The sequence below is a fragment of the Sebastes fasciatus genome, chromosome 11 (genome assembly GCF_043250625.1).
Source record: "Sebastes fasciatus isolate fSebFas1 chromosome 11, fSebFas1.pri, whole genome shotgun sequence".
NCBI lineage: Eukaryota > Metazoa > Chordata > Actinopteri > Perciformes > Sebastidae > Sebastes > Sebastes fasciatus.
This window is the reverse complement of record NC_133805.1, coordinates 12241963-12268696: the sequence shown is the minus strand read 5'-3', so window position 1 is coordinate 12268696 and position 26734 is coordinate 12241963. Positions and strand designations below refer to the sequence as shown.

The window sequence follows — 26734 nt, the reverse complement described above, 5'->3', positions numbered from 1 at the left end:
TGATTCATAGTTAGCTCACTCACTGCTATCTAATATTGCACAAAGTAATTTTAATTTTATTCTCAGGTATTGTCTTATTTTTTGTAGTATTTATCAACTGTACTATTTATAGATTTTAAGGGCTGAGAGAGGGCCAGGGTAAAATGCATGTCATTGCATTTCACTGTACACTGTACTTTTAAATGCATATGACAACTAAACTTGAAACTGAAACTTGAAACTTAAGTTGCCAAATTTGATAGAATATGTGATTATTTAAGAATGGAGAATGTAAAATACTGCATTCACTGCTGCATTGCCTCCCTAAACTTCCAGCCAATGAAACATGGTTCCATGATGATGTTTTAAGTAAATCTCTTTCAATTTGTCCTTTATTCTTTTTCTTTCATTAATTGTATTGCACGATCTCCGTAATTTTTCATCTAATATACATTAATTGTAGTCTATTTCATAAACTCTTTCTTCCTGCATCAGCCTCACACGAACCCTCCTCACCACAGATGTTGCGCAAACTTGTCAGGATGAATTTTGTCCTATCAGGGACACCGTAGCAGCCCAAGCACTACTTCTTACTGCAATATCCTTCCGCCGAGAAATATAGTTCGGATTGATTTTCACACTTTTATCTGATTATTGAAGTGTACATTTGTATTTTAGTTATTGAATACACTTTATTATCATCCAAACATTAAGTCAGTCAACTGAGACTATATATTGTCAACGAAACTGAGCATTTTAGTCCCTCAGTGAAAGTAGTCCGGCTGCATAAAAACATACATCCGATGCCATAAAGGCAGTTGGCATCGCCATCAGCGATCTTTCCAGTCGCATGCTGAAGTTGGGAACGGATCATGTCTAGCGATTCTGCTGATTACAACAGGTAAAAAACACACATTTTATCCCTTTTTTAACACAATATTATAAACTTATATGTACTTAAACGTGCCATAGCTGTGTGTACTCCGTATAATACGGAATTATTTATAATTTAACGTTATAGCTAGTTTAGGCCCCAACCGCTGTGAGCGCGCTAACGGTTGGCTTTGGAGCGTTAGCTTACCATGCTAGCTACACCGCATTTTCAAACTTCCGTTACTAGCCACGTGGAAAAGTGCTTTATGTTGCATTTCATTTAAACCAGGTTGTATTCTTTAAACAACTTTGCGCTGTTTTGCCTGGTGGTTTTGAGGTAATGGTCGGGTTCAGGCTGCAGCTCGGCCTCTAGTATGTCAGCAGAAACCACCGCTGGCACCACAGGCCCAACATCAAATTGACATGAATCCCCATCACCAGTGGGGTGAACCGGTCTGACACCTTTCCAGGTTACATAAGCAGTATTTTTTTTTTTTTGAGGGGTTAGTTACTTGAAGACCTTAACGTTACTCGTGGAGTTGGACACGTGCTGCCCAGCAGTGCACCGGACTCTGTAATGAGACACTAGTCTGGGCGTAACCCAGTGATACCTGCTCACTACAACATACTGACGTAGTTTATATCTTTTAATCGCTTTAAATTAAATAATAGGTGGGTTTTTAAATTAAGAGCTTTTTAACATATGATACGTGGTTAGAAAGACTACTTGTAGTTGCCTTTTTTTAAGTATTCGTTTAGATAGATAGTAACTTTATTGATCCCGAGGGGAAATTCAAGTTTCAAGCATCACAGTTCCATAGTGCAAAACATGTTAGTAAAAAGTTAGTAGTACTATATCTATATATATATATATATGGAGATAAATTAAACTGAATAAAGTGCAGGGTAACAGCTGTGATAGACGACTTAAAAAAGTGAATATAGTGCAGAAGAGACTGTTAAAAATGAGTATAGTGCATTCTGTCCTGCAGACCGTCCTCCTTCCCCACCCCCACCCCTTAAAGAGGTGTTGTACAGTTTGGTGGCTCAGGGGACAAAGGATTTCCTGAGTCTGTCAGTGGAGCACTTGGGGAGCAGTACCCTCTATACATCTGGTTCCATTTGTGATGTTGATTATTATTATTGTAAGTTGGTGTAAAGTTAAATATGTCACTTTTCTTCCACAGCTCAAAAGATAGAGACCATGGGGGGCCAGATGGAATGGAGCCTGATGGTGTCATCGAGGTAAGTACACGATAAAGTGACATTAGTCACCTTTTTTTACTTCTGAAATTACACATTCAGCATGGATTTGGTGTACTTGCACTCACGAGCTATTTTTTTATATACTTCAGAGCAACTGGAACGAGATCACGGACAACTTTGATGATATGAACCTGAAGGAGACTCTTCTCAGGGGAATATATGCATATGGTTTTGAAAAGCCATCTGCCATTCAGCAAAGGGCAATCATACCTTGCATCAAAGGTACGGAAACTATATTTAACTGATAAGTGGATTCAATTATGTTTGAGTGAAGTGATGCTTTTCCATCTTTCGGGACTTACCCAATAATGGTGATAACATATTTTCTTACTGATCACTCAATACTGTTACTTTTTGTAACCATATCAAAAAGTTCTTGTTAACTGCAGGGAGGCAATCAAACTTGTCAGATTTCTTGCATAGAAACTTGAACGCACAATTCTCAGTCTTAAATGATTTGAGTTGGAAGAAATCTTTTTCTTGCTGTAAATAATATTTGTCCCCTTGCCATTAGGCTATGATGTCATTGCCCAGGCCCAGTCGGGCACTGGCAAGACGGCCACGTTTGCCATCTCTATCTTGCAGCAACTGGAAATTGGTACGATGGAGACTCAGGCTCTGGTGTTGGCTCCCACCAGAGAGCTGGCACAGCAGGTATGCTGTTTCTGAGGTCACAGTGACCTCAACCGTATCTCAGACCTATACAGCATATTGAGGACACTGATTCAATTTCGAAGGTACCCTTTTTTCAAAACTTTTCAAAATTCTGAAATTGTGAAACGCAGTATCCTTTTAGGATTGGTGTAGTCTTTGTCCATGGCTGCATTGGTCTAAAATCTGGCTTCATTGATTGTGGTTGAAATATTTACATGTTGCTGTGGAAAACTGGGTGATATGATGGCATACCATCTTTCGGGACTGATTCTAATGATCGATATTTCTTGTATTTTACTGATCACTTTGAACAGTTATTCCACACACTTTTGAAATGTCTTGTCATGCCACCTGTACCACACATTAATCTGAAGTTGCATTGTGTTTTTTTTTTTTTTTGCTCCTGTCATTAGATCCAGAAGGTCATTCTGGCTCTGGGTGACTACATGGGGGCAGCCTGCCATGCCTGCATCGGAGGGACTGATCTCCGTGGTGAAATACAGAAGCTCACGGCCGAATCCCCTCACATAGTGGTGGGTACACCAGGACGCGTGTATGACATGCTTACTAGGGGACATCTGTGTAAGTAAAACTGGTCCTGATCAGCAGAAAAGCATTCTCAAACAGCTGTGACTCATTTGACAAATAAAAGCTTGACTTTCAATGCCATGTTTCTGTTCAGCTGCAAGACAGATCAAGATGTTTGTTCTGGATGAAGCTGATGAGATGTTGAGCCGAGGCTTCAAAGATCAAATCTATGAGATCTTCCAGAAGCAAAGCACAAACATTCAAGTAAGAACCTTTTGGATACAAGCACAACAGTGACAGTTGAAATGTAAAATATGGAACCCTTCTGCATTAACAGAAGTCTGCTATAATTGTGTGATCCAGATTTTATCTGTTTCATGCAATAATGGTAGCAGAGTATTGCGTGGAAGGAGATTATTAGCCACTGTACTGAAAATGAGATGTGGTCGAACCTCTTTCTTAATGTTCATTGGCCTCTGTCTCAAGGTGCAGTGTCACATGCATTTAAATATTTACTTTTGACTTTACACTGCACCAAGTTGTGACTTATCACAAGTGTCTCATGGTAGCATGTAATGTGTCTTCTACAGGTGGTCCTGCTCTCTGCCACCATGCCAGCTGACGTGTTGGAGGTGACCAAGAAGTTCATGCGAGATCCCATTCGCATCTTGGTGAAGAAAGAAGAGCTTACCCTCGAGGGTATCAAGCAGTTCTACATAAATGTGGAGCGAGAGGTGGGTTTACTTATCCATAACTCTCTAGCTGGTAACTTTTCAACAAGCTGCTTCTCACTGTTAGGAATGTCAAATCTCCCTTCTCTTTAAAGCACCCTGCTAAAACTGCAGGAGCCAAGCCTCACCGGTTTAGCTCATGTGGCCGTGTAAGCATGGGTACACCAGGGAAGGAGATTAAAGGCACAGTATTGGAAATGAGGCTCTGGGGGGACCTCTTTCTTAATGTCCAGTGTCCTTTGTCTCAAGATCCTGTGTTACACATTAGCTGCTCCTTTTTTTTCCTTGTAATATGGAGTTTAATATATATTTGATAAGCACACTTGCATTATGACTTGTCAGCCTAACCTTGTTCAGTTGGCATAACTTCTGTTTTTCATGAATGCCTCCAGGAGTGGAAGCTGGACACCCTGTGTGATCTGTACGAGACGCTGACAATCACCCAGGCTGTCATTTTCCTCAACACCAGGAGAAAAGTCGACTGGTTGACCGAGAAGATGCATGCAAGAGACTTCACTGTTTCTGCTCTGGTAGGATCTGTTCTCTGCCTGCTCGGCTCTACAACTGTTCTGTCAGACCGATGCAGTTTTACATCAGTATTACATCAGTATTAACGCTGCACATTTTCCTAACTAAACTAATTCTTAATTTACAGCATGGTGATATGGACCAGAAGGAGCGTGATGTGATTATGAGGGAGTTCAGGTCTGGCTCAAGCAGAGTGTTGATCACTACTGATCTTCTGGTTAGTATGACTTGTAATTGGGGGAGGGGAGATGTGATGGGCAATATATAAAAAAATGTCAGATGATCAGTTATGAAGTTAAAACCCCAAATGTTTTTAATCCTGCAACAGTCCTAAAATGGCCAAGCAGTCAAAACTTTTGGGAGATTATGGCTCGTTCTCCACAATGGATTCTTCGACTGTAGAAGTCTGTTACTTATAAACGAGCAACAAACGCGCACACTGTTTTAGCCATATGTCTCTTTAGATTTGGATGTAATTTGAAAAGCCTTTTTTCTTTGCTCCTCAGGCTCGTGGCATTGACGTCCAGCAGGTTTCCCTGGTCATTAACTATGACCTTCCTACTAACCGAGAGAACTACATTCATAGGTAAGTTGCATCATATATTGCAGTGGTTTCAAAGATCACAGCAGGCGCACTAGGATTTACTCTGCTCTAAGGTTGTCAAAATTAGATTTGCACATGTATTAACTATAATCATAACACACTTACTGGATAAGTTATACAAAAGTCTGTATATAAAACTATTTATTTATTATAAAGACATATTTTGTCCTCACCAGAGCATGCAAGCACCTTTTTTTTTTTTTATCACTCACGTAGGATTGTTTCTGACTTGTGTTATCCAAACATTTCCAATAACTCTAGAGCGTTGAGTCCAAAAGTCAGCATTTATTGGAAAAAAAACAACATGTTTATCTAACAAAATATCCTGCTTCAATCCATATTTGTTGGCGTTTAGTCTATTCAAAAACATTCACTGCAGTAAAAAAAAAATGTTTGCTCTCCTGCTCACCGTACCAAAGGGCGGCACCTGTATTAACAGGGCGGTCTAGCAACAAACAAAACTATTCATTTAAGAGTTTAAATTAATAAAGTGCTAATTTAACCTGATGAATCCCTTTGAGTTTTGTTTTTTTTCGCTTTAGGGTGACGTTATAAAATATGACTAAGAACATTTGAAAACCTCAAGAGTAGCTTTGACTGTAAAGGGGAACAAAAGGCATTTGGTACAACCCTAACTAAAATGCAACACAGCTTGTTAGTTGTTTTTTGTTGTTGGATCGAGCGGTGATGATTGCACCAGTATGTGCACCTCAAAGTTTCCTGTGTAAGTCTAAGTTGGCTGATCTTTACTCTCTCCAGAATTGGTCGTGGTGGCCGTTTTGGCAGAAAAGGAGTTGCTATCAACTTCGTCACTGAGGAGGACAAGAGGATTCTTCGGGATATCGAGACGTTTTACAATACTACTGTGGAGGAGATGCCCATGAATGTGGCTGACCTGATTTGAGACCTGAGATTATCATTTTTTTAAATGCAGTGATAGCGATCGTCCACTTGCATTTGTGCTTATATTATTCGAGGGGAAAAAAACTTCTCAATGCTAAACCTTGGATCTGAATTTTGGTATGTGTTAAAAGCGAGGTGACTTCTATGGTGGTCCCTCTCGGACAGTTGTAGTATCTAACCTTGACAGGTGGCTGGTTGGCGCTACAAAGCCATGGGGTCTGTAAACTTAAAGGTTCTTATCAGGTATTACTTTCCATGTTCGATTAAGATGTGTGTATTTGATGTGCTCCACCATTTAGTAACTTACTTGTGGACTAAAAGGTATAAGTGCTGTATAAAGTCTGCAAATTATGCTATGCTAACATATGTGTGGTGTATTGTGGGACCGCTTAATAGAGGCACATGTTATGTTTTATTGAGGTTTCACTTGCTTTTTATTATCTTTTGTGAATGTTTATTTAAATGTACTTTTTTATTTTATCCCACTTGCTCTGTCATAATCCCTCACTGGTCGGCCGTATTTTACCGACATATGATTTTACCCTTACTAGAGTATATTGCTACCCAGATTGTCTCCTTCCCAGAATTATATGAATGTCTTAATAAACTAAAAATTGCTGTGAGTACACTTGTCTGTTACGGAGTCCTACTTTTGTTTGCTAAATATGTATTTAATGTGAAGAGTTATTTCTGTTGTATTTGGGCGAACACTTGCGTGAACTTGCTGGATGGTGAAATCAAGTAATTGGCATATAAATACTAAACAAAAAAGTTGCTCTGATCTTTTGGCTATTTTTTTTGTCCTCTGCCATAACATTTTTCCATTAAATTTGTTTCATCAAATTTCAGTCCTGATCATCACTACCAATGCTACCGTTGTGGAGGTTGGAAAAACGCATTTAATTTTCTGTATACAAAATTCTATGGAGATTCGTTTTTTTCAGTCTGGGGTGTCAATGATTAGCAAAAATGGTTTTGATGCATTTTTATGACAAAATTACTATTAAAAAATCTGCATAAATATGATTTTCCACCATCAGTTGAATATTTTAACCAACTTCAGTTCTGACAAACTACCATGTTGATTAGTTTTCTAAATTTACTGCTTTTAAATGCAAATAATGAAGAAAATTTTTTACTGTATACTAAATGTTTTTTTCACCGTTTACTCTGGGATATGTCGATGATTAAGCAACAGCATTGGTTTTGATGCATTGCATCAAACACTGCAGTGCTCCATAAAGAAGCAGCAACAACCCGAGTAGTGGAAACCAGGAAATGGTTTGTAGAATAGTAGTCTGGGCTTTAGATTAAAAGCATGATATGATTTTATGCTGTAATGGCTGTGGGATCAAAAACTAGTTTTAATGTGTTTCAAAGGGGACATTTTTGTCCTCAAGTCTCCGTCTGTATTTTGGCTACACGGTTTATTATAGACTTATAGTAGGAGCGGAGGTTGAATTTCCCAAATAGAAAAAAAGAACTCGCACCCTTTGCCAAAATGTATTCCATACATTAACACAACCAAAAATGAAAGTCCCTATAGTGAGGTACGAGGGTTAACAGGCTGTGTTGAAGCAGCAGAGAGAATCACTGGCTGTTATGGAAGATTTGTGACACCGCACCACCTACTGGCAAGCGATGTGTAAGACCATACCACAGTTTATTGGGTCAGATTTAAAATCTAATGGGAAATATTGTGACATCAGTCAAAGAAATATTACACTTTATACTGCGTAATGTCAACAACTTACCTTTTATTTTAAAACATACTTGTAAAATCTTCCAAAAATTCTATATACACAGTTGAAAGTATCTGCAATTGATAAATTCATATAAATGCAGTTATCAAGAGTCATCAAGCAAAAGACATCATTCCTATTAAGAGTTGTGCAAGTTCACACTTCACAAGAAGTAGCTCAAAGTTCAATTCACAGAGATGACACTCACTTTACCTCTATATACTTAGTGTTTTACAAACTTTACATCTTTGTGTATACATATATTTATTACCTCTCATTATGCGTATACTACATTCCTGTTTACAAACACATACTCATACACACATATATTACTTCTCATTATGCATAGACATTTACTACATTCATGTTTACATTCAGCCTTCGCCCAACATCAGCTGGGATTGTCTCCTTTGTTGGTCCTCAGATAAAAGACGTGAGGTGTTGAGGGAGGAGCAGCAGACTGGTCGGAGAAGAGGACCTGAAAAACACTACATCTGTATACAGCTGGAGCCTGCAACAGTCAAATGATATGATTTTTATATTTTGTGTCAGTAATGTTTGCTGGAGGAGCAGAGAACCACTGGGAGGCTCATCAGAAGCAGCTCAGCCACCTCCGAGACGAGATCGATGCTGGACAAACTCACAGAGTAAGGAAACACCAGTAAAGCAAATTATTCTCTTGATACTTGATTCTTATTTGTGTTTTTAAAGATATATACCTGGAAGTTAGCCTTTTTTATAGAAGCATGTGTCGAAAATTAATGTAATTAAATGTAAGTCACTTTTTTTAACAATGTCTTTTTTTGTTTTTTAATACAAACATCAGCATTATTATGCAATATATGCAATACAGGTTTTAAATGTAAGTCACTTTTAACTCCTTTCCATCATTACCCACGGCACATTGTGATTACATGATCAGATTATCAATGTTAGACCCAATATATCCACCTTCGTTTTGTGTTGTACAAAGTTTTGATCTGTCTTCCATGAAGACTGTGGCAAATAGTCTGTTTAAAAAGTGGTGCACCAGGGTCTGTTATTGGAGCAGGAGAGACTTTCTATGTTTTGTAAATGTTGGTGTAAATGTCTCTGTTTTCTATCCAGACTGCTGAATAAACAAAAGGAGGAGGAGACGAGAACTGGAGCGCATGGAACAAATATTTGGTAAGTAGTAAATGGAGTAGTAGTTGAAGTTGTTGCAGTTGTAGCAATTATTGTTGTTGTAGTATTAGTATGTCATAGTATGGTATGTCATAAAAAATGTCAAAGTATAGTATGTCATTAAATAGTCATTAAAGTTATAGTTTAGTGTTATGAAAAATGTCATAGTATAGTTTGCCATAAGGAAATAATAATATAGTATGTCGTAAAAAAAAATGCATAGTATAGTATGTCATTAAACTCATAAAAAGGTCATAGTATATGTCATAAAAATATTAATATAGTATATCATAAAAACAAATTTATATTACTTTATTTTATAAATTTTTTATATGATTTTCCACAAAAAAAATTAATAATATAATAAATAAAAATAAAATCAAAAAAGTCATTTAAAAAGTCATAAAAATGTCATCGTATAGTCTACCTCTATGTTGATGCTAGGAGATGTTGATCTGTGTATTTAAAATCACGAGTGTTTGCTGCCCTCTGGTGGTGACAACAAGGAACTGCTAAATTAGTAAAAGTAGATTCAATGCAGACATTATAGCATACTCACACTTCCGGTAAATCATTTCAAAATAAAACGTCCAACGTACACAGAGGTGTAAGTCACGTGCTCAACTCGGGAGGGCAGTGAATTGTCATGGCAATGATTGGCCATAAGTAATAATAATATGACAAATACACAATATTTAGTGTAATTATTTAATCTTATCCAGAGTATTTTTTAACTGGAACTGAACTGAAATATTAATTATAATATTAATATAATAATAATAATATATAATATTAATTAATATTATTATATTACTTACACTTCTGGGAAATGTCTACTTTCTTGGCATGTAACATGATGCAGGGCTCTATATTGTTTTTTTTGGGGGGGTGGGGGGGTTCAACATATTTTTATTATATATTGTTTTAAAACAAAGTATACAAAAGAAATACAGATATTATTATTAACATATAAATGTCTGATACCTCTAAAGAATATAATCATTATTGACAACTGTATTATTCCTACTAAAGTCTGCAATGGCGGATATTAAAACTCATGATTTTAAATACACAGGTCAAGTTAGAAAAAGGACATTTTAATTTACCAGTGAAAAATAAAATAAAATCAGCATTTGTTTAACCTGAATAATGTAGATATATTTTAATTAGCAGTTCCAGAGTCTAGCTCTATGTTGATTAAAATCCCGTGTGTTTGATGCCCTCTAGTGGTGACAGAAGGGAACTGCGACATTAAATCAGTCAAAGTGACGTCAATGCAGATATACTCACACTTCCGGTAAATCATTTCAAAATAAAACTTTCAACGTACGCAGAAGTGTAGTTATTTTGTAAACATAAAGGAAAAGAAGCACAACATCAACAACAGTGTTTTCCTTTTAATTCCTATATTATGTTTAGGGATTAACAACAAATCACTGCTGTTAAATCTGAGGTAAAAGGCAATACAAAGCAAAGCGATGACCTGTGTATTTACAATCACAAGTGTTCACGGCCCTCTATTTGTCTCTGTGGTTAACCTCTAAAAAGCCAGGGGGAAACCTGAAAGTTAGTGTAAAATGTTTTTAATAAATATTAAATATAAATCACCCTGGTAATTCAAATTAACAAACAAAAAACATGAATGTTGTAATAGTATAGTATGCCATAAAAAAATGCAGTATGTAAAAAAAGTCATATCATAGTGTGCTGTTAAAAATTATAATAGTGTATGTTATGAATAATGTCATGGTATAGTATGTCAGAAAAAAAGTCATAGTAGACTATGACATAAAAAAATACAATATGTCAAAAAATGTCATATCATAGTATGCCATAAAAAATAATAATATTGTATGTTATAAATAATGTCATAGTATAGTATGTCATAAAAAAATGGCATAATATAGTATGACATAAAATATCACATTATAGTATGCCATAAAAAATAGTTTGTCATAAAAATGTCACATTATAGTATGCATAAAAAATAATAATATAGTATGTTATAAAAAATGTCAAAGAAGTCAGGAAAAATTTCAAATTATAGTATGCCATAAAGAAATATTTTATGTAATAAAAAATGTCATAGTATAGTATGCCATATAAATAATATGGTATGTCATAAAAAGTCAGAAAAATGTTATATAGTATTCCATAAAAATATTATAGAAAACGTCACATTATAGTATACCATAAAAAATAAATGTCGTACAAAATGTAATAGCATAGTATGTCGTGTAAAAAGTCATAAAAAAAAATATGTCTTAGTATATGTGTCAGAAAATGTAACATTATAATATGCCTTAAAAAACACTTAATGTAAATGTCATGAAAAAAGGCATATGCCATAAAATTAATATAGTATGTGATAAAAAAGTCAAATGTCATGGTTCATGCGATTTTTGTGTTGTATCCAAATGGTGAAATGAATGTAATGTAATGCTACTAGATTCCTTCAAAATTTGCTTGAGGAGTGCAACAAACTATTATGATTTAAAATTCAGAATAAATATAAAGCAGTATATTCATGTTTGGAATAGTAGCCTATACTGGACTTCAAATATTAATATGCAGTATACGAATGTGATTTCAAAGGTGGATGTTGAATTTACAGAAAGACTGAAAATCCTTTCCTGTCATATGAAATACACAAAGTTATTGTTTTTATAAAAAAAAAACGCACTGACAATGATCACACTGTATAAAGTTATGTAAGTAATGTAATGTTAAGTATTTGTGTGGAATAGGTCCTACAAAGTTGACTTGACTGCTTTCGTGTTGAATTCAGCTAAATAAAAAAAAAAAAACTCTGATATTTAAATGATACTTTGTTATGTCACATATTTTACCCTCACTGATGTTGGGTTAACATGAATGTTCTTAAATAGTTGAAAGTTACACTCGGTGTGAAGCAGCTGAACTGCCTCCAAAACAACTTTGTCAGTATATTTATTTATTGCAACAAAAAAATGTAATTCCTCCCCCAGCACAATAAATTGAGAACAAACTTAGCTATTCTAATATACAAAATAAAGTGTAGTTTGTCCTGAGGGTGGCGCCAGAGTAAAGGCTGAGTTGATTTAACATGAAATGGTTTATTCTCTGTATAAGGAATTAAATGACCCCAACTTCTACTACTCTGTAGGCCACTCACATTGTCAGGGATTCAGTTAAACATCGTGCAACATTTAATTGAAACCTTGGACTGTCCATCACACTGCTGTGTTATTGGTTTAATATACTGGTCAAATAAAGTGATTCTAGTTCTGGACATTTTATTCTGATCATCCCTCCAGATAAACCCAGAAGATTAAATAAAGACTAAATAATCATTGCTAAAGAGCATTAGTTTATTTTCCACAGGTAACTTCAGCAACAGCTTAAATGTGGGATAAATGCCATCAATCATCATCTCACTTTAGCTGTTTCCAGAGAAACCTTAGAAATACTAGCTGACTAAATTAAAACAAATGCCTCTGCAATGCAATTTATTGGTGGTTTTACAGTCGCAAGTCACAAATACCATTATTATCTTTCTCTATTATTAGAGTTTTTGCAGTTTGATTAGTAGGTGAAAAGTCTACAGAAGACTGCTAAAGAAATAAAAACAATATGGAACCAACATGAAGAGTCTTAGTATGGAGTCAGTCTTACCTGAGATATAAATAAAGGTATGGAAGTTGAGTGGCTTTATGCTGCACTTTTTCACCTATATGGTGTGAGTCAATATATGGATCAATTTCATCAGTTTTTGCTTTATTTTGCAATATAAAATATTTTTGTTATGACCATTATCATCAAAATTATGAAACAAAAACCTGGTTTTGTTTTGTTTTGTCTTCCTCGGGTATCTGAAAAACGGAATCCCTTTTGAGGATTTGTGCCTGTACTCACTTATCTATAATTGCATCAATACACACAGCCCTATGGAGGTTTTTCGCACAGTAGATGTGGTGATAGTAAATGCTTATTCAACATAAGATCACAAATAAAAACTGAATATGAATATCCCCCATAACCCCTGTTGTGATTTGACCTTTATAAGGCACACAGTGAATGAAATGTTGGTGTTTTTCTTCAAGTCTTGACTAATGTCTCAAAATAACCTAAGTTAGGACACAAATTGCAAAACGTAAAACCAGTGAGTGTCTGTTAAGGAGGAACAAATACAAGCCACATTTTGTCACGTTGGTCTTGTCTCACGAGTCGGCTGCATTGCTGCAATGGTAACCGTGAGACTGTGAAGTAAGAAGTTGTGAAATGATGTGGTTTTTATGTTCATTTTTAGTACATATTTAATAATCAAAGCAAATAGTTTCATTAAATCTTTAAAAAATGGTATGTGTACAAAATGTCAGGAAATTATACAGCCCTTATTATCTTAAATTGAGTCTCTCTATCAGTATTGCAAATAAGAGAAGTGAATGTTCCTACAATATGATGTCCTATATCAGTCTGCTATTTCCTTCTGATATAATAAATAAAAAGTAAACAAAAGGTCTAATAAACATACATAAATAAATATAAGTAAATAAATAAATAGATAAAAAAAAAATAGATGAATAAATAGATAAATAAATAAATAAATAAATAAATAAATAAATAAATGTGTTATAGGATTTTTTTCAGACAGATTTGTTTGGAGCCCATATGGTTTTTGGAATAAATGGTTTCATTTGTAAGTAACAGAAAAAATCTGATTGTTGAAAAGAATATCTATTCTTCGAGCCATGAAAATTAATATTATATAATTAATAATAAAAGGCCTACCTAATAATACAGCTGTATGTTTGGGCCTCCTATATCAACCTTCAATGAATAGTTTGAAATTTTTTTTTTGGTTTTATTGCCGAAAGTTAGATAAGGAGACTGATATCACTCTCATATCTGAATGAAAAAGCCAGCAGCTGTTTAGCTTAGCATAAAGACTGGACATTTTTTTGTTGCTGTCAGACAGAGCTGCTGTTTCCAGGCTTTATGCTAAGATAACCATCTGCTTGCTGTAGCGCCTCATATTTAGCGTACAGAGAGTGGTGTCAATCTTCTCAAGCAAGAAAACGATTAAGTGTATAATAATGTCAAACTATTCCTTTTTTAGGTCACTGGAATTGACCTCATTTAAACCGCGCTAGATAAATTGTGTAAACATCATATTCTGAGATAGGTTATCTCTTTAAAGTCCTTTTTTAATAAGCTATAGTTATAGCTGGCCCATGGGGCTCAACAGGCGCATTGACCAGTACCGTCTGCAATTATATTTAGCATGTCAACTTTGTCAACACAATTATTTTGCAAAGCCACCCCTTGATGAGCTTCATTGTTCTGATGACTAAAATCAGCGGCTGTTTCCTCATGGGCCTCATCACTTCCAGTCCATCTAAAAATAACAACTAGTTTATATCTCTAAGGAGAATTATACTCACATATTGTATATGAAATTAACAGATTTACTAATTTAAATGAATATAATTGCATATTTAATCATCTTTATGTCTATATCTTAATACCAACAAGCGGTTCAGTAAACAGATGTAGGCAGCTGGTTGTGTTTTTAGACCTGTCTAAATCCTTTGTGTGAATTATTCTTCTCTATGTGTTGCCTTGGAAACAGAGCAGCTGTTTGGAGAACAGCTAATCCGGGCAACATCACATTTCAGGATGAGGTGGCATAAATAAACATATCGACAATTCACAGCAAGTCGAAGTGAAGTGAGGTACACTGAGACGCTCACTTTAGTGATATTAAAAAAAATTTAATATTCTCAGAAAGGAAACCTGGCTGTTGCTGCGGCAGAAATTTGATATACAATACTGTAAGGAATGAACAAAAAACAATTTGGTGATGTGTGAGTGGCCTATATAACCGTCTGAAATGCTAATTCGGGTTCAGTATTTTGCCCCGGCCTGATTTAATCAGTCACACAACTGAAAAGTGACCACCAGTTTTGTATTTCTGTTGCGGTTTATGACATTTATCTGGTGTCCGTTGAGCACTGACACTGGACCAGCCTCAGTTATTATTGTTAGCAGTGTGCCAGATGCCTCCGTGGATCAGACACCCGGAGGACGCTGCTGGCCCATGCCGGGGGTATTCTTGGCTCTACGTATCACATGTCAGATGGAAAAAAAAAAAAATCGAAATCATAGTGAGCAGTATTCCAGCACACACAACTCTGGCAAAGTCCATTCCTTCACTTGTAAGATGTGTTTGTGTAGTAAATGGAGTACTTCCTTGTTCTCTAATCATGATCATGTAGCACCTCCAACCGCCCTGCTGCTCATCAAACTGTTGCCATGGAGAGGAAGGGCAAACACATTGATTGGTGCGGTATTTGCCATCTTACATACATGGTTTCAGAGCGTCGCTTCGTACTGTAGTCACACTGGATTGTGATTCAGTGTTCCCGTCTAAACCAAATGTGGTCAAAGTGTAAAAACTTAAGTTATGACAGTGAACATGTCTGTGGGTCAGAGGTCAGTTCTGTTAACAGTTGTACAGTTCTCAGTGGACACTCAGCACACGTCATCTTTATGACAAATTAAAAAAAATACATTTAAAAATAGGCTACGGTGTGGAGGATTTGGCGGCATCTGGTGGTGTGGTTGCAGATTGCAACCGACTGAGTACCCCTCCGCTCACTCCTCCCTTTCCAAGGGAAAGTTACACTGCCCATGTGTTATACACTGTGGTCTTAATGCACAGGCTGATTGGAATCCTTAAAAAAATTCCTGAATCCGGATCATGATCCGGATCGCCACCAAAACCTAATGGATTGTTCATCGTGCTACACCCCACCCCTCCAAAAAATGTCATTCAAATGCATCGCAAACTTTTGGAGTAATCCTGCTAACAGACAGACAGAAAACAAACAAACAAACCAATGCCGGTGAAAACATAACCTCCTTCAAGGCCCTTGGCCTAATTATGTCTGTGTGTGATTCTGTACTGTGTTTTCACCAGGAGATTTGCTGCAAAATCAAACTTACTGGAAATAAAAGCTGTTCCATTTAGTAACTTGTTTTATAAATTGTTGAATAAATATCCAGATTAAAGGAATAGTTTGACATTTTTAGAAATACACTAATTCGCTTTTGACTAAATGCACAGTCTATAAAACCACAATCTGTTGTTTTTACACTTGTTTTTTTGGTACAGATTTAACAAATGACGTATAGCATGTTAAAAAGAGAGCTTTGGAGGTGCTTGTAGACGGATTTAGTTACATTTGGACAGAGCTGGCAGTACAGACATTCGAGTAGTAAAAGTAAGTGTTATGTGACTGTTTCTTGGCCAGACACAGTCACTTCTTGAAGTCTTGTTGTCGCTGTGTGATTCGAATGTTTAGAGAATTTAATTTATAGGATAAAAAATTTGGGTCACACCGCATAATTAGTGTTTTTTTTACCAAAGAAGTGAAATTGTGGTTGTGATGTTCTGAAATGAATTGGTGCCCTTGATGTTAAGAAACTATTTGAAGCGTTGTACGGTCAATCATTTCCTGGCCAACCAACTGACATTACTGTCGCTACCACTAAAAGAAATAATAAAACACTTTGACTTTCACTTGCGAGATTTTATTTCATAAAAAAAAAAGTTTTTCACAAACTTAATTACAATAAGAAATCTTATAACAAGAAAATATTAAATTTAGAGCCCACACTTTGTTGCTCATCAGTACATCATCATTATTTTCAGCACAGGAACTGTTTGTAAAGTCTTCTCAGTTGCACGTCTACTCTACTTCACTGTGAGGAATTTTGCACTTCATGACACAGAGACATTTTTAGATTTGACACATCACTGACTGACTGTATATTTTTAACACCCAGATGTGTTACTTCTGCATTTTACTTATAAGGTAATAAAATAGGTAAATGCCAGTGAGACAGATGGCCTTGTGTTAAGAAAAGTTGTTTATTGAGTAGTGTGCGTCACAGCAGTGGAAATAAAGTCCAAGACAAGGAGGAAATACTCTTTTAATCAACTGGTTGAGATTGAAAATAAATTAATTAATCAATTAAAATCCCATTTTTGAGCAAAGTGGCTTTCAGTTGGGACGACATGTAAACAGCATCTTCAAACAAACATGAATCTGGTCTCTTTGCCTCTGGAAACACAGAACACATGCTCCAGTGTTTTGACATGGGTGTCCGACTGAAAGGACTGAGGTAATATTCGCAGCGATGATCCTCCTTTCTATATGACCTTTGACACACTCCCCCTCTCTCTGTCACACACACACACACACACACACAAACCTGACGTTATACTACAAATAGGCTGCTTTGCAAGGGTAGGTGTTAAAATAGTACGGCTTACAAAGCAGCGCCATTTTCACGGCTGTGCAGTACAGCCTCCCTGTGAGTCCGGAGGTCTTCTGCTTCACCTGCGGGTCGGTCGCCGTCTTCCACAAGTCGTAGATATCCTCCACGTGACCATGTGAGGTCATCATCTGGTTATAGATGCACAGGTGGTAGGGCGCTTTGCCCTCCCCTGCGAAATAGACGTGCTCCTGCGGTGACACGCCGACGGAGTTGGCGCAGATGCCCATGAACACGTCGTCTATGTAAATAGAGGCGTTCAGGGTCAGTGTGGCTTGGTAGATTTTGCCCGCCACGTCCCCGGAGACGACGTACCCGGCCCCGGCTGTGTAGTCGGGGTACGACAACCACGGATACATCTCAAAGGACACATAGTACTTGCTGTCTTTGCTGCGGATTGGCGGCGCCCCCCTGTGCACGCGACCGACCCAAAAGTCTGTGACGCCTCTGCTGCTCACGTCCTGCAGGTAGGTCACCAGGTTGGGCATGTGGACGAAGATGTCGTCGTCGGCGGTCATAAGGAAGCGGGCGTGTGCGCAGCGGCTGTGCATCCAGTGGAACTGCAGGATCAGCTTCAGGGTCAGGTTGTGGAAGGAGTCTAGAAAGTTTTGTTGGATCAAATCGCCGTGGAGACGGTCCTCGTGGACGAGCTGCTCCTGAACCCTGCTCCTCTTGCTCCATGAGGGCTCGTCTTTCTTGGCCTGAGGCGCTCCTAAGGCGAACACCACCTTGACTGTCACTCCCAGGGTGTTCTGGATGTAGGTCTCATTACCCCAGGTGGATCTGATGGCGTTCCGCCTCTCAATGTTCTCCGGGGACGTTTTGACAAAGAGGAGGAGGAGGACGTCCTTGTCGGCGCACTTGTCCGGGTGGTTCAGCAGGTAGCGGAAGTCGCTGAAGCTCCTGGCCTGCTCCCGTGGGATGGTGAGGCTCCTGTTGATGTAAGTGAAGCGGTTGACCAGGTAGCGGAAGGAGTAGGACTTGACGTGGCTGACGACGCTGTCGTCCAGCTGCTCCCAGCAAACCATCATCACTGACAGCACCAGGCAGGTGGTCATCAGCTGCACACACTGGCACTTTCGTATCCGGCGGAAATTCACGAACATCCTGGAGTCTTGTCACCCGGTGGCGGTGGTCCCTGTCTGGTTGGTGACGGCAGCAAAGCAGCTGGTTGTGCTTGCGAATGAGGAGGCGAGACGGTTGAGGTTGTGGAAGTCGAGAGCGTTGTTCCAGTGCCTCAGAGCAGCACTTGGTGGCTCTTCCATCCTAGGCTTTCCACATTAAGCAGGAGGCATAGGCGGCGGCGGCGGCGGCGGGAGTCCACGGGGTGTGCTGGGAAACGCCCTCCATCGCAGCAGAATCACTCACACAGTCGCCCAACAGCTGGACATTCATCTTTCACCCATGAAGCCGTCGTCCTAAAGCACCGAGAAGAGAGAGAGCACACGTACTGTGGTGACGATGAACGTTGAAACACACATGTGCTGCTTGGCATTTTGAAAGTGAAATGTAAAAATTACGTGTTTAATTACTACCTGCTTGACCAATAGCTTCCCTATTTAGAAACAATGTCATGTTGGGTAAAAATTTGCAAGCTTGTATTTTTATGACATGCTGTCTCATGTGCAGCAATCTGTAATGGCCATAAATAGATTAAGGAAGACAGTAAGAGACGACTTTAATTTATATCGTTCACACAGTGTTTCAGAAGTAACACGACTGAAACTAAACCGGGACTTCTTTGTGGTTGTTACATTCTGAACTCGGATACACCCGCTTGTTTTCAGTGTTTTCTGTGCAAGAGTAGTAACGTTAGCTGAAAAAAATCAAAAGTTAGCGGGTGGGGTGGGGGGTGAAAGGGACGGGTCGACTGAATGCAAAAGCAAACACAGCAAATGTGGCAATGCAAGCCCGTCCATAATGGAGGGGTTTAAGGTGCAGACCCACTGAAACCGCTGAGAGCCATGGAAAGCTGGTCGGACACAATGGACAACGTCAGAGTAGCTCGGCAGCACAATGCGGGACGAGAATAGCCTGCTTCCGGCCGCGGCTGGGCTAAAAGCGAGGGGGGATCATGATGGGCCCGGGGCCTGGGACTCCCACCGCACCCCGAGAGCTTTTTAAACATCACTGGATGGCCTGCGCCTAATGGGGTCACTGGCTCAGAATGGCTCTCCTTTCTCTCCGCCTGATAATGAGAAACTCTGCCTCACCTCTGTTACATCCAATTATTGTTATATAGCACTCTCTTCCAGGCTGGGCCATATGCCTTACTTTACAGCGTCCCTGTCATAAGAGCATATATAAATGCTTACTCTTGTCAGTGATTAGATAGAAAATGAAGGCTTTTTACTGGCCAATATAGAGATAAGCCTATTTACTCGCTGGACTACGACCCACACATGTAACATATGAATATGGGCGTATAAGGGAGTATTTATGGGCATGTAATGGGGACAGACGACTGGTCATGTCTTACCCTTAAAGGGATGGTTCACCCAAATATTCTCACTTTCCTCTTGTGTTATTTAACCATAGTTTAGGGTTCTTATGTGTAGGTTTTCATATATATCGGCCTCTGAGGTCCCTCATGCACAATCTACAATTAAAATTATTAAAAAACATTCAATAGAAACATAATTTTTGAAGAGACAATGTCCCGGTTACTCTGGATAATTCACAGAACACGTTGTAAACCATTTTCTGAGGGACTATTTCTTCAGTAGAAAGAAGTTACAATGAAAATTGTCCACAGTTAGTAGCAAAAAAACAAGTTGCTCTTGACTTTGTTAATGTTTTAAACGCCACATGTTCATTCACCTTCTTTGTGTCGAGGACATGGGAGAGATCCACCTTACAAAAAATAAGTTTATTCAAGTGTACTATTAGTATACTTCTTTTAAACTTAAAATAAGAGAGTATGCTTTTAGATTACTTTTTATGTACTTATCAGAGATACTTAACAAAATTATTATCCCTAGCTTTTACCGACAAGTATACAAAAAAGTCTAAGTGTACTTGGCAAGTATACAGAAAAGTCCAAGTAAATTGGCTTATACTGAGTACATTTGGCTAAGTACTATAAGTTAACTTAAAGAAAACTAACAAGTATACTTGCAGTAAAAACTATTAAGTTGTTTACTTAGAGTATATTTCAAAGTGTACTTTCGTAAACTAAAAAGTGGACTACAAGTACATAACTAGTAAACTAACAGCATACCTATAAGTTCACTTGTAGTATAGTTCATATTATAGTTGCAGTAAAAAATACAACTTGGATTTAAACTAGTTGTGTACTCAATGTTTTCTACTCTTACACTTAAAGTATACTTTTATAAATTAAAAAGTGGGCCATTTAGTCCCAAGAAGTATTGAAGTAGTGCACTAACAAGTATACTACTAGTACATTGATATTAGTATACTTATTACATAAAGTATACTTGGGATTATTTTTTAACTATACTTAAGTTCATAAAATAAACTTGAAGTATACTTCTTTTTTGTAAGGACCTAGAGACACACTAAAACTATCTGTGTGGCTAGATACCATTTAAAAAATGTGGATGAACTGGCCCTTTAAGGACGAGGTATGTCCAGATCCCTAGGCCCATAACATGCCTTTTTTTGCACGCAGCCTTTATGTGATTTGCATGAAAATGTGCTGTCATGGTCTGGTCGTAAGACATGCTGCTGTAACTTCCTGAAAAACAACATATAAATACATATAATATCAGTCTATGTGTGAGAGCGGACTATCTTGTCTAATAAAACACAGTAACACTTCATTTTACTGGTCCACAAATGTCATGGTGATTAGATGATAATTAGCAAGTTACCTATTTGAAATTTCTTTGGAATTACTGCCGAATTACCCCCAATAATTACCCTCAAAATGTATCGAAAATTACTTTATTACAAACATTATTTAATCATTTTATTCCACTATTTCTCAATAGCTGGTAATTTATTTAATACATTTCCAGGAAAAGAATACAAAGTTAATTGATATGCTTTATTTGCATGTCTGCTGATAAATAGATAATAATTAGCAAATAACTTCTTTGGAATTTCTTAAAAAAACTCCCTGAATCATTACATTAGCTACCAGGTTACATTTGTGTAGACAATAAGTCACACAACGGTGAGAGTTGTGCCTGATCAGAAGTAGAAAAAGTTAGTTTTGGTTCCCCACCTCCGATGAAGAGCAGCGCACATCCGCTTCTCAAGCCTAAGGGACCTATCTTGACGATTATATGCTATTTCAGCATATAATTATTAAATTATGTTTATAATAAAGTAATTTCTCGATACATTTTGAGGTAAATATTGGGGTCATTTGGCAGTAGTTCCAAAGAAATTTAAAATAGGTTACTTCCTCATTATCACCTAATTACCATGAAATTTGCGGAACTGTAAAATGAAGTGTTACCAAAAATCACAATAGATAGTAAACAGAATTGTCTGATAAAGACGCCTAAAGGGACAGGCCTCATGTGACAGGTGCAGAGTGTCATCAGCCAACAATGTGACTGTGCCTAATTAGTGTGGCCTTTTTCCAGCATGTGATGTTATGTTCTAGTCTGTTCTACTTTGAACTTTTTTCCCTATTTTTAATATTTCTTTACAATTGTCCTTAGATTACTGCAATGGCTACAAGTAGTTTCTTAGGATGGATTGTGTTTAGATTATTGACAGAGGGTGTTGCCACTTTCACGTCCTGTTTAAGGGCTTCTCTGCTGTCACTCACTATCTGAGCGCTGTACTACCCCGACCACAAATACAAGTGTTGATCTTCACCTCTCTGTCTCAGCTGCATCTAAAAACAAGCGGCGTGTAAGTGAACCAGCCCACTAGCATATTTCCAAAGTCACCATTTGTATAAATAGATTTGAAACACACACACAGAGGGAGGGAGGGAGGGAGGGAGGGAAAATCACACAAACTGATCACACTCAACACTCACCGGCAAAAAAGAGAATATGTGTGTGAATCCAAGCAACAGTTTCCTTTCCTCACTTGAGTCTTCTTCTCTGCTGCACAGATCCTCCTCTCTGCTTGAAGTTTACTTTTCCTTAAGATGACAGGAGGTTAAAACATTCCTCAGAATCAGCCACCAATCCTTCATCAAACAGTCGCACCCTCTTGTGTGAGAATCATCTGTGAGTTGAGTGTTTATAACTGATCCTTCTTCTGCCCTCAGTGTGTAGACTGTAAGTTACTTGTTAATGTGTCGGTTGCCTTGGTTCTTCTCTATCTCCTCCCACCCTCCCTCTCCTCTGTCAGCGTGGGGCTGGTCTGCAGTCTGTATGGGAGGTTGTACAGAGAGAGGAAGGGGGGGGATGATGATGAGAGGAAGGCCTGCCCTCTGTGCCACATCGTTGCGCTCTGCCTGGGTGACATCAAAAAAGGCGGGATGACAGATCTGACTCAAGTTCTGCACTTTCAAAAGAAGTTTTTTTTTTTTATTATTCAGAAGTTATTTTTATAAAACGGTCACTATATCCTGACAGTAGTGCATGAGACATGTGATCTGAAAAAAATCATGTGCCTCTGTGTCCTCCGGTGCTCCTAATGGCATCTGCAAGATTTCACAGACCGGAGGGAAACAACCAATCAGAGCCGAGCTGGAGCTTTGCTGTCTCTGAGCAGCTGTCAATCACTCGCAAACTCCGATCAAACTAGGTAGCGCAGATCAAATATGAACCAATATTCTTTTACTGTAATGCTTATTTCTCACCTCAAATGTTTTCAGAAACATCTTGTGGTGTACTGTTTAGCTGTAAAATGAGAAAGTTTGTGACCCGGCAGCCATGTTGAGATCAGTTGAGGAAATAACAAGAACCGCCCACAAGCCGGAGCAAACTTTCCTGAGATATCGCGTTCACGAGAAAGGGTCGGACAGATGGACAACCCAAAAACATAATAATTACCATTGAATACCATTTTTTGGGCTTCGAAGCCTCGAGGTGCAGCAGGCTGACAGGTTCTTCTGTCTGACTCCATCTCTGAAACAGCGCCTCTACACACGACAAACAGCGATATCCGTCTGAGAATAACTAATAATAATTCATGCTGAATATGAATAATGAATTACGTTGTGGGATTATTCCTTATTTCATGGGCAATTTAGGGATTTATACATTATTATTACATACTTATTAAAAAAAAGAAAAAAATGAAGCATTCGAATACTGATTTGGAGGTCGATTACCATGGCAACGGTCGAAGCTTCAAAGCATTGAGGCATTCGGGTCGTCCCTAATAATGAGTAATTAAAAGTGTCTTCCTGCTCGTTGCAACATGTTTTTTTTCCTGTTGAAGTCAGTCTTTCAAACCTCTATACCAAAAAAAGGAAGTCCTGCACCTGGCTTTTCTGTTTGAAACAGATATTTGAATACTTTAACACCTTTGTGAGGAAGCAAATATTCAAAGCATCCTCTATTTCCCTACTTTGAGTTTCCTTGTTTGTGACGGAAAACGTGAAGCTGTCAGAGAACTGAAATACACTTTATTCTAGAAAATACTTTCCAAACACATCTCTTTACTGTTGTGTGACGCAAAAACAATCTGAAGAAATGCGTCAGATCGCTGTACAGTTCATACTAAACAACTTGCTGTCTCATAAGGGGGGAGGCCTGAAGTCATTGTGGTTTTTACACCATCTTCCTCTAGGTAGAACAACAACTTTGCTGAGTGTTGCAAATGCAACACCTACATTAAGTTCCTGTTGTTAAAGATGAGCCCTCCTCACCCAGGTTTCCATTCAACTCCTGTCCCCCGCTCTCATCGGCTGTAGCTCGTGGCCGGAGACCCCGACAGGTCCAGATATTTAGCATGCTAGATATCTGGAATGTGTCTGCGAGGCATCGCTCGTGTCGGCGAGGCTCTCGGCTTGCGTCTTTGAACAGTTCCCACATGGCGTTCGAACGCAGATGTGCGAGCGGCGAGCCAACGGCGATTTGCCTCTGATCTGGGGCTTTTGTCAGAGAGCTCCAAAAACTGTCACGGAGCGGAAAATCTGTGTTAAAGTTGTGTCTTGTGAACTACAGTAGGCACAAGGTGGCCTACCTTGATCTAGAAGAATCTCAACAAATACCAGATGAATTGCCATGACAGTCTGTACTGGCATTCATGGTCCCCAGAGGATGAATCCTAATGACTGACTGACTTTTAATCTAGCACAACCATGAGATTCACATTTAGGATTTGTTTTGTTAAGTCTCAAACACTATTTAATTGATTTCCATGAAATTTGACTTGATGAATTTTTAAAATCAGATATTCATTGTGTCCAGAGGATGGATCTTTTTCTTCTAGCACCACCAGCAGGTTAACGTTTTCACTTATCCAGTAAAATACCTCAACATATACCAGATGAATTGACTCAAAATGTGACCATAATGTTACAAAGTCAACCCTAATGTGGTTATAGATTAGATACTGAAGTAGCTTAGTGTGTGAACATGTGTCACGGTGGTTCATCTCCACTTACTTCCCATTCGGTGCAAACAGAGACGAACAAGCAGCCTCCAAACAGTCAAACATCACTCAACGCAGCTGCCCAGAATTTCACCTGAGAGTTTAGCGACCGACTCGTACAGTAGATGAATATCTAAAAATACGCTGAGTGACCTGATTAGAAGAAATGCTTGTCAGGAGGTCACAGATGTATGAGACTACAGTACAAGACAGTCAGGTCCTGCTGAGCACATGACTAATGCATCATGGGATTTTTCAAGGCAAGTGTAAACGAAGAAGTATTTTAAGCTTCTGTGCACAATTTCTCACACAAACAGAAACACAACTCATGCTTGCAGAACTCGCTGTCAGTTGATTATTACTGTTTTTTTGGATTTATTTATTGTCTGTAATGTAGCTCCTATTGGTGTATTGTGTTTTTATGTGAACATGTTTTAATGTGATCTGTCTAGATGATATGTTGTTTTAATGTACTCTTAATAGCAGTTTTTGCACATGCGAACCAAAGACATTTCTGCTTTTTGTACACGAAAAAGCAGACAAAGTATTTTCTATTCTATTCTATCCTGTCAGTACAATATTAACATGATGTACGTTAGTTGCTGTTATGATTCCCCCTCTCCATACTGGCCGTGAAATGATCCCTTCCTAGTGCAACTCCAATTTACAGTATTGAGATAGTGAGTCAAATCAACTGGGTATTTTCCAAAGTTACAGCCTATTTTAGAATGAAACTACTTCTTTGTGTTACCACAGACTGTGCTTCCCACATACAATTTATTACAACCTCCAAACGGAATGCAAAGCGAGCAAACATCAGTGAGAATGAACTAACTGTCTGCGAGCGACGAAGAGCTGCACAGCACACCGTTTTGAGCTGAACTTTTGTCAGACGCCCTGTTTCTATTTATTCCTTATTCCAACGGACGAAGAATGGCTGATTCGTGAAGTTCAAATGAGGAGTTATCTGATACAATACCTCCTCATTTCACTACAAACACCTAAATAAGGTGACAGCTGGCTGGAGGGAGATCACCTGAAAGTTTACTGAGGCTACTGTTTGCTGTGTTGTATGTCATTTTCAGTAAATATCGCAGTATAAAACCTGTGTTTTCTGTTTAAAAAACACAAATGTCGGAAGAGAGCAAGTACTACTGCTCACCCATCTTTTAAGCGGTTACGTTTCTAGTCGGTTCTGCAGCGAACAGCTGATAGGTACGTGGTTTGTGTACATGGCGTAACAGACATATTTAACGTGTATGGACGGAGAGTGTCCGACGTTATTAGGCTATAAGTTAATAAAAATACCACATATCTATCTTCTTATCTTGTTGGTTTCTTATTCTGTCAATAAGAAGACAACAAAAGGTCGATATTGATCAATTGCAATAAATTATTAATTCTACGCTTTTATAAAAAAATATAGATGCATTTTTAGGGGATTCAGTGAGGCCCCCTGAACCAACACAAACTGCGCCTCAGGCGAACGTATGAATAAACTTGAACTCAGAAATGTAGAACAGGACTGTGCAAACTCAGCTGGTCAGTGTTTTTAACTCTGTGCACTGGCCTCTCATTTTGCCCCGATAGATATACTTCTTGAAAACCATAGTACCAGCGTACGTGCTTCTTATTTCAAGTATACCCACACAGACTATCAGAAAATATGTAGATATACACAGCAGTAATGGCAAAGGTTAAGTGAGGAAGCTGGTGAAAATGTGAAGAAAAGACAAGTAGAAGACGAACTCCCGTCTAACATCTGTTTTAAGTGCTTTATAATCTCAATGACATTCAAAAAGGCTGCTTCTGGAAAAGCACCTTTATTCAAATGAACTTTTTGGTGTAACAGTAGAGGAGGTGGTTGTTTTGAATTTAATTAGAATTTTGGTTTGTTGTTGAGCTACTATCACACAAGCGTATACTTCCCCCACATGTATTCAAGAACTCCTTCAATAAAG

The 26734-nt window shown here is 38.2% G+C and overlaps 3 protein-coding genes and 4 non-coding genes across 7 annotated transcripts in view; 6 read left to right on the top strand and 1 right to left on the bottom strand.

Moving 5' to 3' along the window:
• The window catches only part of LOC141776868 (phosphatidylinositol 4,5-bisphosphate 3-kinase catalytic subunit alpha isoform), a 172516-nt gene that overhangs the window by 88255 nt on the left and 57527 nt on the right, over positions 1-26734 (top strand). The window lies entirely within an intron of this gene.
• On the top strand, positions 741-6694 carry eif4a2 (eukaryotic translation initiation factor 4A2). The gene is made up of 11 exons (XM_074650687.1): positions 741-880; positions 2040-2097; positions 2208-2340; positions 2633-2772; positions 3186-3354; positions 3455-3564; positions 3891-4034; positions 4424-4561; positions 4687-4776; positions 5066-5145; positions 5923-6694. The coding sequence occupies exons 1-11, from the start codon at positions 852-854 to the stop codon at positions 6065-6067; spliced, it is 1236 nt and encodes a 411-aa protein (XP_074506788.1). The 5' UTR covers positions 741-851; the 3' UTR covers positions 6068-6694.
• LOC141777834 (small nucleolar RNA SNORD2) lies at positions 2385-2458 on the top strand. Its single transcript, XR_012595998.1, has one exon. It is a non-coding gene; the product is annotated as a small nucleolar RNA SNORD2 (small nucleolar RNA).
• On the top strand, positions 3006-3079 carry LOC141777832 (small nucleolar RNA SNORD2). Its single transcript, XR_012595996.1, has one exon. It is a non-coding gene; the product is annotated as a small nucleolar RNA SNORD2 (small nucleolar RNA).
• LOC141777831 (small nucleolar RNA SNORA81) lies at positions 3621-3802 on the top strand. The gene has a single exon (XR_012595994.1). It is a non-coding gene; the product is annotated as a small nucleolar RNA SNORA81 (small nucleolar RNA).
• Positions 4112-4296, top strand: LOC141777830 (small nucleolar RNA SNORA81). The gene has a single exon (XR_012595993.1). It is a non-coding gene; the product is annotated as a small nucleolar RNA SNORA81 (small nucleolar RNA).
• On the bottom strand, positions 16532-22662 carry b3gnt5b (UDP-GlcNAc:betaGal beta-1,3-N-acetylglucosaminyltransferase 5b). Its single transcript, XM_074650703.1, has 2 exons — positions 22258-22662; positions 16532-18712 (listed from the first exon to the last, which is right to left on the bottom strand). Exon 2 carries the CDS (start codon positions 18398-18400, stop codon positions 17243-17245), a length of 1158 nt encoding a protein of 385 aa, XP_074506804.1. The 5' UTR covers positions 18401-18712; positions 22258-22662; the 3' UTR covers positions 16532-17242.

What these genes read in the sequence shown, in the direction of transcription:
- eif4a2 (XM_074650687.1), top strand. Translation starts at nt 852, where the DNA reads ATGTCTAGCGATTCTGCTGATTACAACAG. An exon ending in AGCAAAGCACAAACATTCAA is followed by an intron (nt 3,565 to 3,890) that starts GTAAGAACCTTT and finishes TGTCTTCTACAG; the next exon opens with GTGGTCCTGCTCTCTGCCAC. An exon ending in ACATAAATGTGGAGCGAGAG is followed by an intron (nt 4,035 to 4,423) that starts GTGGGTTTACTT and finishes GAATGCCTCCAG; the next exon opens with GAGTGGAAGCTGGACACCCT.
- b3gnt5b (XM_074650703.1), bottom strand. Translation starts at nt 18,400, where the DNA reads ATGTTCGTGAATTTCCGCCGGATACGAAAGTGCCAGTGTGTGCAGCTG.